This window comes from Globicephala melas, chromosome 5, assembly GCF_963455315.2.
Source record: "Globicephala melas chromosome 5, mGloMel1.2, whole genome shotgun sequence".
Lineage (NCBI taxonomy): Eukaryota > Metazoa > Chordata > Mammalia > Artiodactyla > Delphinidae > Globicephala > Globicephala melas.
Window position 1 is genome coordinate 35,786,806 of NC_083318.1, and position 13,057 is coordinate 35,799,862.

Sequence of the window (13,057 nt, forward strand, 5' to 3'; positions counted from 1 at the left end):
TTGGTAGTTACCACCTACCAATTCCACTTTTGGCAAATATGTAAAGAGAGTTTTGAGTAATTGCCAGGCACAAATATTGCTTGACACAGTATCAAGCTTCTCTTATAGCTCCTAACCTATTAAATTTATTATTCAGACCCCTTATCTAGGTTTTCAAGCTCTAATGCACTGTTTGCTCCCCTGTATCCCAAGTCCTGCCATCCTAATCATGACATAGTTGCAGATCTTAAAATAAGCTGCCTGGTTTCTTGATATCTCTCCTTGTATGATTCTTTTTTTTTTTTTGCGGTACGCGGGTCCCTCACTGTTGTGGCCTCTCCCGTTGAGGAGCACAGGCTCCGGACGCGCAGGCTCAGCGGCCATGGCTCACGGGCCCAGCCGCTCTGCGGCATGTGGGATCTTCCCGGACCGGGGTACAAACCCGTGTCCCCTGCATCGGCAGGTGGACTCCCAACCACTGCGCCACCAGGGAAGCCCCTTGTATGATTCTTGATGTTATATTTGCATGCCCCTAGTCCATCTGCCTAGTTATGACTCACAATTTGTCCTCATTCAAGTCACAATTGAAATGTCGCCTTGACCACTGTGACATGCTGGTTTATTTTCTTCAGTATTTAATTGCAGTCTGAAAATATTGTTTATTGTCTTTCCCTTCCCCCCTACAAGAATATAAGCTCCATGAGAGTAGAAACCTATATTCCCGTTTTGTTTTGCTGCTTTTATCTTCAGAGTCCAGAAGAGTAGGCATTCAGAACTTACTGAGTGGGTGAACTTTGTGCCCTGACTCTTGTGTACTGGAGTTCAGATTTTTTAATGGTGCTAACCCTCAGCCTGTCCCTTCAGAACCTGAAACAACTTACGTGATTCACCCACATTCCTCGTTCATAGGGCTTACTAACACTTAGCTACTGGTCTAACAGCTAACAGGTAGTCATTCTAATAATTCTGATATTCCCTTTAACTAACATGGAGTTTTACTTTAAAAGGACTTAGAGATCTCACTTTTTCATCAAATTTTAAAAAACAACTGTTATTTTCTGTTTTAATATCATAAATTCAGTTATGATTCCTTATAGGATTTTACACAGTAATATTTTACTTCGTAAAGTGAGACAATATATATGGTAGGTACTCAGATGTTAATGTACCTTTTCATTAAAAACTTTCATTATTAAAATTGCTTGCCTTTAAAAATATATATAGATACTTGAAGCACATTATTATCAGGTACTTAAAAATTAAAACTTGAAATCTTTTTGTCTTCGACAGTAACTCAAGAATTGAAAGATATTTTTAAGGCAAAGATACTCTCCCTTTACTCAAAGGCAGCAAAGATCACAGAGAAGGTAGAAACAACAGATATTTTAAAATAAATGTTTCCAGAACTAATTCTCCTCTTGATATGGTTCTAGTTCACTGTTTTTTCCTAGTTCATTCTTATTCAAAATAAAACCTATTTTATTTTGCTTAATGATGAACCCACAGACCTTTCTAATGGACCATGTATAAAGACAGCATGCTTATAAGATGTAGGTTTTAATGTAGTTGATCACATTTCATTTAAAATTTTTTTGGAGTCTCTTATTCAGGAGTTGACTGACTAGAGTAAATCAATGATGGAAATTAGCTCAAACATATTATTTCAGTGCATGAAATAAAGAACTAAGTTTTCTGATATATGCTTTTAATATACGGCCCAGGATTATGAACTACTGAGAAGTATTAAATTGTTTTGTGATAATGATTTTTAAAATTTATGCACATGAGTTTGGTTAATAACTTTAAAATGAATATTTGGACTATTTTTACTATAAAGATATCTGACTTGACTGTGGTGAAACTTTATGCTAAAAAATTATTTAAAAATTAATCCCACTTAACCGTGTTTGTTTTCAGATGGATTTATAGTCCTTCTTTCTTTTTTTCTTTCAAATTACTTTTAAACATTAGCATGTATGCCACAGATCCAAAAAATGAACATTTGGAGGATAAAAACATCCAATCATCTACAACTCCTCAGGTAAAAAATTAAAACTATATTGTAACATATGACATGAAAACAATCTGATGTTAAAATTTATTTTTGAAGTTTACTTAATAGGTTTTTATATATGTTTGGTTTAAAAGTGAGAAGTGGTCATTTTATACTATGAAACCGTAGAAAATGAATTCATAGCCCTATACTTATTGAATGTGAAAGATATCCATGACATATTGTTAAGTAAAAAAGCAGATTATGGAACACTAGTATATTTACATTTTTATTAATAAATAACACACATACTCTCTCTCCCTTTCTCAGTCTCCCTCTCTCTTTTACATACATGCACACATTTCTAGATAAATATATATCAATATGTTAGCAATGGTTAACTCTGAGTAGTGGGATTTGGAATGACTTTATTTTTTTCTGCTTATCTATATTTTTTGTTTTTCTAGCATGATCATGTGTTACCTGGGTATTTAAAAAATAAATGATTCAGGCTAAAAAAAAAAAAAAGAAGTGGTCATTTAAAAATAGCTAGTTTTAATATGTCCCAAGAAATGGGCAAAAGGAATGAAAACATGGAAGGGGTGACTATAGATTATTTTGGAACCAAAGAGGCAGATTTTAGGAATAATGAAAATTTGGCTTACTATTTCTTGCCATGTCCAGAATAAAGTTAGTAGTTTAGAGTAAAAGAGGTAAAGAAAAATCTAAATTAATTAAAATGTGCTGTACGTTCGAAGGAGACCCAGGTTTTTATTTTTGCAAGTATGTAGAGTAAGTCATTAGACCTTTTGTTGACCTAGTTTTACTAAATATTAATTGCTCATAATTAGAATTATAAATTGTTTATTTTTATTATTTTTTCTCTTTTTTTTGCGGTACACGGGGCTCCCAATGCCGTGGCCTCTCCCGCTGCGGAGCACAGGCTCTGGACAAGCAGACCCAGCGGCCACGGCTCACGGGCCCAGCCGCTCCGCGGCATGCGGGATCCTCCCGGACCCGGGTACGAACCTGCACCTCCTGCATCGGCAGACGGACTCCCAACCACTGTGCCACCAGGGAGGCCCCTAAATTGTTTATTTTTTAAATAGAGGTTTCTACAGTTCTTAAGGGCCAAAAAAGTCCTTTTTAAAAAATGTTTAAAATATTCACCATTGATCCTAATTACTTTATCTGTAAAGACTTCATCGTACTCTATGTAAATTTATTATAAATTCTGAAATAATAAAACTTAAAATAATATGGTTTTATTGTATATGACCTTTCACCCACCCTAATCAAAACTCACCTTTGTGTCTTTACCCTGAACCTTTTGTATAGTGACAGACTTTCCAGAAAAAGGTCTCTATATCAGAACTCCAACAGATTAATCATGATCCGGTTTAAAGAACTTTGATTTTAAAGAGCTACATAATTCGTTTACACCAGCTTCTATGGTGCCTCTGTCTCCCTAGTCATTAAATGCTTCCTCTTCCTTTCCTTATTCTGTCCAAGCTCTCTAGCCTTTGTTACCATTTCTTGTGACAATGTGATGTTCTCTCTCCACTGCACTCAAAAATATTATCAATACACTCAAAGCATTGGCCTGCATGTTCACACACGTACATGCATACGCACACACACATGCATCATGATAACAGCAAGGATGTTTGAATATCTCTATTCCATGGTTAACTATTCTGTTCTGTTTCTTTTTAATCTTTTGTTTTGGTTTGGTTTTTACCTTGGGAGAAGCCTTTCAATATTCTCACAAACTAAAGGTGTCTTTTTCCCTCCTAAATCAGCAGTTTCATTATTAGACTAATTACCATTAAATACTGGAAGATTGAGGTATACCCATAAACCATCTAAATATGTTATCTATAAATAGTAGTGGAAAAAGCATGAACATTGAATTTCTGAAAGCTTGATCTGTTTTCTTCTCATTTTTCTTTGTTATATAATTTTTCAAATGAAATGAATCCAAGTTAAATTATATTTCACCTCCTTTCCACTTTAGTTGCATTTTAATTCTACAAAAGTTTTGCTGAATGATGTTTGGGAGTTAGACTAAGTAGGGACAGTTTTAATTATTCTGCCTGCACTATAGGCGTACTTATTCAGTATACATAAATCACAAATGAATATGGCAGGGAGGCAGGTCTACAAAAGGCTAAATCAAGGTGCCCTACAAAATACACTGTTGTTACCTCCCCAAATACCTATTGATATAGAGCATGAATATTATTTTGTATGTATAATTCTCCATGTTCACAGTAGTAATATGAATTTAATTATGAAATTTGGTTGTCTCTTACATTCATAAAATTGTACAAGTATATTTCTTAAAAGACTTTCTTGTTTTTACTTCAGATCCTCAAAGCTAGTGATACTAATGAACACGAAGAAACTAAGGAAACTGTCTTGTCAAAAACAGAGGAAACAAAACCACAGATGGAAAAGAAGTGTTCTTGTCCTCCACAAGGAACACTGAATGAAATTATTACAAATGGTATGTGAAATAAGATATGTAAATGGATAGAAAATGAGAAATATATTTGATAAGTATTAAAATACAAGCCAACAAAGACACTGCTTAATCTATACACTCCAGATCAGATGAGCAGCCCTGTTTACAAGCAATATGTGGACAAAGAAGAAATAGTTCCTTAAATCTGTCAAAAATAATAATTGCTTAACAGATCTATATTTTAATGTTTTTCATGACTTTTTATGTTAAATTTTGGAAATTAGAAACAGAAGTGATAGAAAGATTTTTATTTAAAACCTACTTTTGACATTTAGTTTTAAGTAGCTAGAAGGAACATTATATTTCTGCCAATATTAAGGTTCTTATTTAAATTAAGCCCCAAATTTTATGCTGTCTTAAAGAGTTGTGTAGAACTTGCTTTCCCACTAAAATTTTAAAGCATCTCATTGTCACCAAATATTTATAGAAGGTTTTTTCCCCTAGATTTCTATATGATTAAACTTGAGAGAGAGCGAGAGAGCGTTTGACCTCTAGAAGTACAGATCTCACAGAAAACAAAAATTAGATTAAAATATGATGAAGGATTAGTATTTGAAGTTTACATTGTTTTTCTTTGCTGCTTGCTAACTTTAAACTGAAAATTTTATTAATTGATGTAGTAAATTCATTTAGGAAAAGTTGCTTTTTAATTAAAATCAGTATTCTTAAGGCCCTGAATCTAAAGTAAACTTGAACATCTGCCAATGTAAGTGACTGGACTCCTTTCTGCACATAGGTCTCACATACACATCCCCATGACTTTATTTAGGGGGCAGTTTCTATACAGCAGTTGTTAGAAGTAGGGCCGGTGCATGTGGAAGAGAGGGAAATGTATTGGTCACCAAAGATTATCCATTGAGGTTGAGGACTGTGGTTTGCTCAGGAACTAGTTGAGGAGTTTTATAACAACAAACTTTGATACTTATAACTGGTTTCCCCCTTTGTTTTCCTTCATTTTTGATTTTGCAAATTTAGAGAAATTCATAGGAAAAAGGAGCTTCATGTTTCTATCTTGGGGGTCTATATTCTTGTACTCTCTTTTTCAATCTGTCTCTCTCTCTCCCTCTCACATACACATCCTATTTTCAAGCTAAACAAACTCTTAAAAGAGTGTATACTCTGGATAATAGAAAGAAATAGAGCTGCGGTTTGTCAACAAGTCATGTTTAATTCAGCAATCCTGCAGTGCACACAGGTTAAATTAAATAAGAAATCTAAACTTTCAAACACATGTAGAAATCAGTCTCATCACTTTTAATCACACTGTTTATATCTTACTTGGAGGTTGGCTTCCCTAATCACAAAGAAATGGAGACTCTAGGGCAATAAGTTTAGGTTTTAGGCTATTGCTCCTTTTTGTTTCTTTTTAGTTTACTTTGAATAAAGGTACTAACTTATTTCCATTATTTTTCCTTTAAATAAATGAAAGGGTAGCTTTATTATACATCCAACTATGATTTTCAAATAATCTTGGAACCAAATTTCTCCATTAAAATCTTACCACTAGTTTCATAAAGTAAGCAGTCTTGGTAGTTTAGAGCTCAAAAATAATATCCCAGACAATTCCAGTTTCTGATCCAGCATCATCACTCCATCCTTGCAACAAATAAAGAGCTGAACAAACTGAAAAATCATCAACTCTTCTTAGTTCCGTCAAAGAAGTGAGGTCACAGGGCAAATTACTGCCCCCCAAATTAGAGACAGGTTGGTACAGAGAATCATAAGTTAGAGCAGAAACCTCTGCGGGAACCAATAGTGAGGGTAGGAAATTTGTCAATTAGCTGGAAGCTCAGTGTGGGCAAGTCTGAGAGTTAAAAACTATAGTAGGAGCCCAGTCATGGTGTTGGGGGACATCCTTTTGTGAGTTGTACCTCCAAGAGCCATCTGTCAGGGAGAGAGAAACGGTAACCACTGTGAAATACAACAGAGATCCTGTTCTTAATAAAACCTGCCTTCAAGAGAAACTGTAATATCAGAGTATAACCTGTGGGGACTTTATTAGCCTAACCAACTAAGGAGAAGAGAAATACCCAACTCCAGCCCTCTCTAGCCATACCATACAACCTAAGGGGGTGAAAAAAGAAAAAAAACCCTGAAAAGAACTTGTGAAATTTACATACAGGCTCACTAAAAGACTGAGGCCTAATCATAGGACTATAGAACTCTTCTTCTTCCCCTACAACTTACCGTCACATTACCATAGGTCCTTTTACCAGCACATCATGTTCCCCTTTAAACAAAAATATATAAAATGTATTAAAAGGCACAAAACACGTTTTGAAGAGACAGAGAAAGCATCAGAACCAGACCCAGATATGGCAAGGGAGTTGGAATTATGAGACCATGAATTTAAAACAGCTCTAATATACTAAAGACTCCAGTGGAAAGGTAGACAACATGTAAGAACAGATGGGTAATGTAAACAGAGAGATGGAAACTCTAGAAATCAAAAACACTGTAACAGAAATGAATGCCTTCAATGGGTTCATTAGGAGACTATGCACTGAGGAAAGAATCTGAGCTTGGGGATTTGTCAACATAAACTTTCAGACCACAATGGACTTAAAAGTATGATTTATTAACAGAAAGGCAGCTGGAAAATCCCAGAATACTTGGAGATTAAACAATATACTTGTAAATACACATGGGTCAAAAAAGAAACCTCAAGAGACATTTTTAAATATTTTGAATCAAATGAAAATACAAGCTATCAAAGTTTGTGAGATGCACTGAAAGCAGCACTTAGAGGGAAAATTATAGCATTGAATGCATATATTAGAAAAGAAGAAAGGTATAAAGTCAGTTACCCAAGCTTCCACCTTAGGAAACTAGAAAAAGAAGCAAAATAAATTCAAAGTAAGCAAAGGAAAAGAAATAATAAAAATTAGAGCAGATATCAATAAAATTGAAAACAAGAAATAGAGAAAATCAATGAAACCAAAGGCTTGTTCTTTGAAAAGATCAGTAAAATTGATTGCCTCCAGCTAGGCTAACTAAGAAAAAAGAAAACATAAATCACATATCAGAAATGAGAGCGGGAACATCACTACAGATTCCATGGGCATTAAAATGATAATAAAGGAACATCATAAACAACTCTATGTCCACAAATCTGATAGTTTAGAAGAAGTGGACCAATTCCTTGAAAGACCCAATCTACCAAAATGCACACAAGAAGAAATAGATAACCTGAATAAGACTATACCAGTAAAAGAAATTGAATCAACCATTAATAACCTCCCAAAACAGAAAGTATCAGACTCAGATGATTTCACTTGTGAATTCTACTAACTATTTAAGAAAGAAATTATACCAATTTTCTACAATCTCTTCCAGAAGATAGAAGCAGAGGGAAGCCTGCCAACTCATTTTATGAGTCTAGTATTACTTTCGTACCAAAACTAAAGACATTAGAAGGGGAAAACGAACCAATATCTCTGATGAACATAGATGGAGAAATTCTCAATTTGTTGTAATTCTCTATATTAGCAAATAGAACTCAACAACATATAAAAAGAAGTATACTTTACAACCTTGTGGGATTTATCCTTTATATGCAAGGTTGGCTCACATTTGAAAATGAATTAATGTGTTCCATCACATCAACAAACTAAAGAAGAAAAATCACATGATTATATCAACAGATGCAGGAAAAGCATTTGACAAAATCCAATACTCATTCATGATAAAAACTTCAGCAAATTACAAGTTCTTTGTCAACTTGACAAAGAACATCAGTTAAAAATCTATAGCTGCCATCATACTTAATTGTGAGGGAATAGCTTTCCCAGTAAGATCAGGGACAAGAACATGATGCCCTCTCTCGCCGCTCCTTTTCAATATTGTACTGGAAGTCCTAGCTAATATAGTAAGACAAGAAAAGGGTATAAAAGGCATACAGACCGGGAAAGAAGATATAAAACTGCCTTTGTTCACACATGACATGATTGTCTATGTAGAAAATCTAAAGAATCTAGGGGAAAAAATCTCCTGCAACAACTAAAAAGTGAGTATAATAAGGTTGCAGGATACAAGGTTAGTATACAAAAGTCAGGGGTTTTTCTCCTATTTACCAACAATGAACAAATGGAATTTGAAATGAAAAACGTATCACCATTTACACTAGTACTCCCCAAATGAAATACCTTCATATAAATCTAACAAAATATGTACAATATCTACATGAGGAAAACTGCAAAATTCTGAAGAAAGAAATTTAAAAACTAAATAAGTGTATAGATTTTACACATTCATGGAAGACTCAATATTGTCAGGAAATTAGTTCGTCTCAACTCGATCTATAGATTCAATGCAACTCCAATTAAAATCCCCACATGTTGTTTCATGGTGTCGACAAATTCATTCTAAAGTTTATATAGATATTGCAAAGACCAAGAATAACTAACACAATATTGAAGGAGAAAAATTCAAAATTGAAGAACTGACACTACTTCCCTACAAGACTTACTATAAACCTACAATAATCAAGAGAGTATAATTTGGTGAACAGGATGTAAATATATTAATGGAACAGAATAGAGAGCTCAGAAATAGATAAACATAGTCAGCTGAGCTTTGACAAAGGAGCAAAGGCAACCCAATGGAAGAAAGGTAGTCTGGTGCTAGATCTACTGGATATACACATGCAAAACAAATTAATCTAGATCAGACCTTATGCCCTTCATAAAAATTAACTCAAAGTGGGACATAGACCTAAGTGTAAAATGCAAAACTGTGAAACTCATAGAAGTTAACATAGGAGAAAATCTAGATGACCTTAGTTATGGTGATTACTTAAAAACAAAACAAAACAGGGAAGGCACAATCCATGAAAGAAATAATTGATTAGCTGAACTTATTTAACATTAAAAACTTCCACTCTGTGAAAGACAATGTCAAGAGAATGAGCACACAAGCCACAAACTGGGAGAAACTATTTACAAAACACACAACTGATAAAGAACTATCCAAAATATACCAAGAACTTTTAGAACTCAACAATAAGAAAACAGACAACCTGATTAAAAATGGGCAAAAGACCTTAAAAGGCACTTCACTGAAGAAAATATACAGATGGCAAATAAGCATATAAAAATGTTCTCAACATCATATGTCATTAGGGAATTGCAAATTAAAACAACAAAGTACCATTGCATGTCCATTAGAATGGCCAGAAGTCCCAAACACTGACACCAGATGCTGGTGAAGATTTGGAGCAACAGGAACTCTCATTCATTGCTGCTAAGAATACAAAATAGTACAGCCAATTTGGAAGACAGTTTGGCAGTTTCTTACAAAACTAAATATACTCTAACCATATGATTCAGTAGTCACTCTCCTTGATATTATTTACACAAATGGGCTAAAAATTTATGCCCACAAAAACCTGCACACAAATGTTTATAGCAGCTTTGTCCATAACTGCCAAAATTGGGGGGCAGGGGGTGCTTACACTGTTGGTTGTATCATACTCCAGTTTTTTTCCCAAACTCTCCATCATCTCCTAAAATTTTTGTTGTTAATAGTACTTTATTGAATTATAGTCAACATACCACAAAGTACAAAGATCTTAAGTGTACACAGCTCAATGAATGTAGACAAATGTATACATTTGTCGAAAACCATTGCTCACATCAAGATAACATAGAAAGGTCTTGCAACAGTATGACTTTCTTTATCCCTCTTCTGCCCTTGTGCTAGATTTATCATATATTTTACTTCTACATTCTTATTATTTTTGCTTTAAAAAAACAAAAGTCTTTGTTTTAAGTTTTAAAAAAATTCCCTTATATTTGTTCACATGTTTACATTCTCTAGTTCTCTACATTTCTTTCCGGCAATCTGGGCTTCCATGTGGGATTCTTTCCCTTCAGCCTAAAAAACTTCCTTTAATGTTTCTTGTTGTGTAATTGTGCTAGTAATTAATTCTCTCAGCTTTTATTTGTCTGAAAATGTCTAATTTGGCCTTTTTAAAAATTGAAGTACATTTGACATATAACAGTTTCAGGTGCATAACATAATGATTTGATATTTGTAAATATTGCAAAATGATCACCACAATAAGTCGGTCATTCATGGTTAAAAATTTTTTGTGTGATGAGAGCTTTTAAGATCTACTCTTAGCAACTTTCAAATATACAATACAGTGTTCCTAACTATAGTCACCATGCTGTACATTACTTCCTCATGACTTATTTTGTAACTGCAAGTTTGAACCTTTTGAGCCCTTCACCCATTTACCCACCCTCTTACCCTCTGCCTCTGGCAACCGTCAGTCTGTTCTCTACATCCATGAACTTGATTTTTTTTTTAATTCCACATATAAGAGAGATTATATGGTATTTGTCTTTCTCTGTCTGACTTATTTCTCTTAGCATAGTGCCCTCAAGGTCAGTCCATCTATGTTGTAGCAAATGTCAAGATTTTCCTCCTTTTTTGTGGCTGAATAATATTTCATTATATATACATATATATACTATATATAGTACTATATATATATGTATATGTATCTACCATTTTTAATCCATTTATTCATTGATGAACATTTAAGGTGTTTCCATATCTTGGCTGTTGTAAATAATGTTGCTATGGACAGGGGGATGCTTACATCTTTTTGAATTAGTGTTTTCTTTGGAAAAATACCCAGAAGTAGAATTACTGGATCATATGGTAGTTCTAGTTTTAATTTTTAAGGAACCTCCATTCTGTTTTCCATAGTGGCTACATCAATATACATTCCCACTGACAGTGCATGAGGGTTCCTTTTTCTCCACATCCTTGCCAACATTTATTACTTGTGGTCTTTTTGACTATAGCCTTTCTAACAGGTGTGAGGTGTTATCTCATTGGTTTTTTTTTTTGTTTGTTTGTTTTTTGCGGTCCGTGGGCCTCTCACTCTTGTGGCCTCTCCCGTTGAGGAGCACAGGCTCCGGACGCGCAGGCTCAGCGGCCATGGCTCACGAGCCTAGCCGCTTCGCGGCATGTGGGATCTTCCCGGACCGGGGCACAAACCCATGTCCCCTGCATTAGCAGGCGGACTCTCAACCACTGAACCACCAGGGAAGCCCCTCATTGGGGTTTTGATTTGCATTTCCCTGATGATTAGTGATGCTGAGCATCTTTTCGTGTACCTGTTTGCCATCTGTATGTCTTCTTTGGAAAAATGCCTATTCGGATCCTCTGCCCAATTTTTAATCGAATTGTTTGGGGTTTTTTTTGCTATTGAGTTGTATGAGTTCATTGTATATTATGAACACTAACCACTTATCATATATATGGTATGCAAATATTTTCCATTTGGTAGGTCGCCTTTTCACTTTGTTGATGGTTTCCTTTGGTGTGCAGAAGCTTTTTAGTTTGATGTAGTCCACTCCCCACCACCCGCCCTTTTTTTTTTTACTTTTGCTGCCTTTGCTTTTGGTGTCAAATCCAAAAATTCATCACCAATATCAACACTTAATACCTATGTTTTCTTCCAAAAGTTTTATGATTTCAGTTCTTATCTTCAAGTCTTTAATCCATTTTGAGTTAATTTTTATGTATAGTGTAGATAGAGGTCCAGCTTCCTTCTTTTGCATGTGACTGTTCAATTTTCCAAATACCATTTATTGAAAAGATTGTCCTTTCCCCATTGTATATTCTTGGCTCCTTTGTCATAAATTAGTTGACCATATATCAGTTTATTTCTGGACTCCAGAATAACAAATGACCCAGTGATCTATGTGTCTGTTTTTATGCTAATACCATACTATTTGATTACAATAACTTTGTAATATAGTTTGAAATCAGCACACATGATACCTCCTTTGTTCTTCTTTCTGACCTTTATTTTTGAAGTATATTTTTTGTTGGGTATAGACTTCAAGTTCACAGGCCCTGTTTCCTTTAAGCCCTTTAAAGCTGTTCTTTCATTCTCTTTTGGCTTCCTTTATTTCCAATGACAAGCCAGCATAATTCTTATTGTTGTCCCTCTAAATGTAATTTGACTATATTTTCTGGATGATTTAAACTTTTTCTTTTCATCTTTGATTTCTACAGTTTAATTATAATGTGACTAGGCATACTGTTCCTTGTATTTATCCTGCTTGGGCTTCACTAGACTTTTTGGACCTGTGTATTGTCTTTCATCAATTTTGAAAAGTCATCTTCTCTTCAAATATTTATACTGCTCCATTCCCTCTCTCCTCTTCTTCTGGGACTTCAATTATACATATGTCACACCATTTCATATTGTTTCATAGGTTTTTTCTTTTTAAATTAATAGCATTTTAAAGCAATTTTTTTAGATTTACCTAAAATATGAGTGGTAAGTACAGAGAGTTTCCATTTAACCCTTTACCCCCTCATACACACATACAGTCTCCCCTATCACTAACACCTTACATTAGTGTGGTATATTTGTTACAATTGATAAACCAATATTATACATTATTATTAAAGTCCATAAATTACATTAGCGTTCACTCTTTGTGTTCTGCGGGTTTTGACATATTTATAATGATATTCATCCACCATTACAGTATCATACAGAATAGTTTCAGTGCCCTAAAAATTTCCTG

At 34.4% G+C, this 13,057-nt stretch overlaps 1 protein-coding gene across 2 annotated transcripts in view; it reads left to right on the top strand.

Annotated features, from left to right (window-relative positions):
• The window catches only part of SLC9B1 (solute carrier family 9 member B1), a 64,058-nt gene that overhangs the window by 14,568 nt on the left and 36,433 nt on the right, over window positions 1-13,057 (top strand). For both annotated transcript variants that reach the window (XM_060299137.1, XM_030864172.2), the window contains exons 2-3: window positions 1,951-2,020; window positions 4,343-4,481. In XM_060299137.1, coding sequence (XP_060155120.1) covers window positions 1,951-2,020; window positions 4,343-4,481 — 209 coding nt within the window. The remainder of the gene's footprint in view (window positions 1-1,950; window positions 2,021-4,342; window positions 4,482-13,057) is intronic.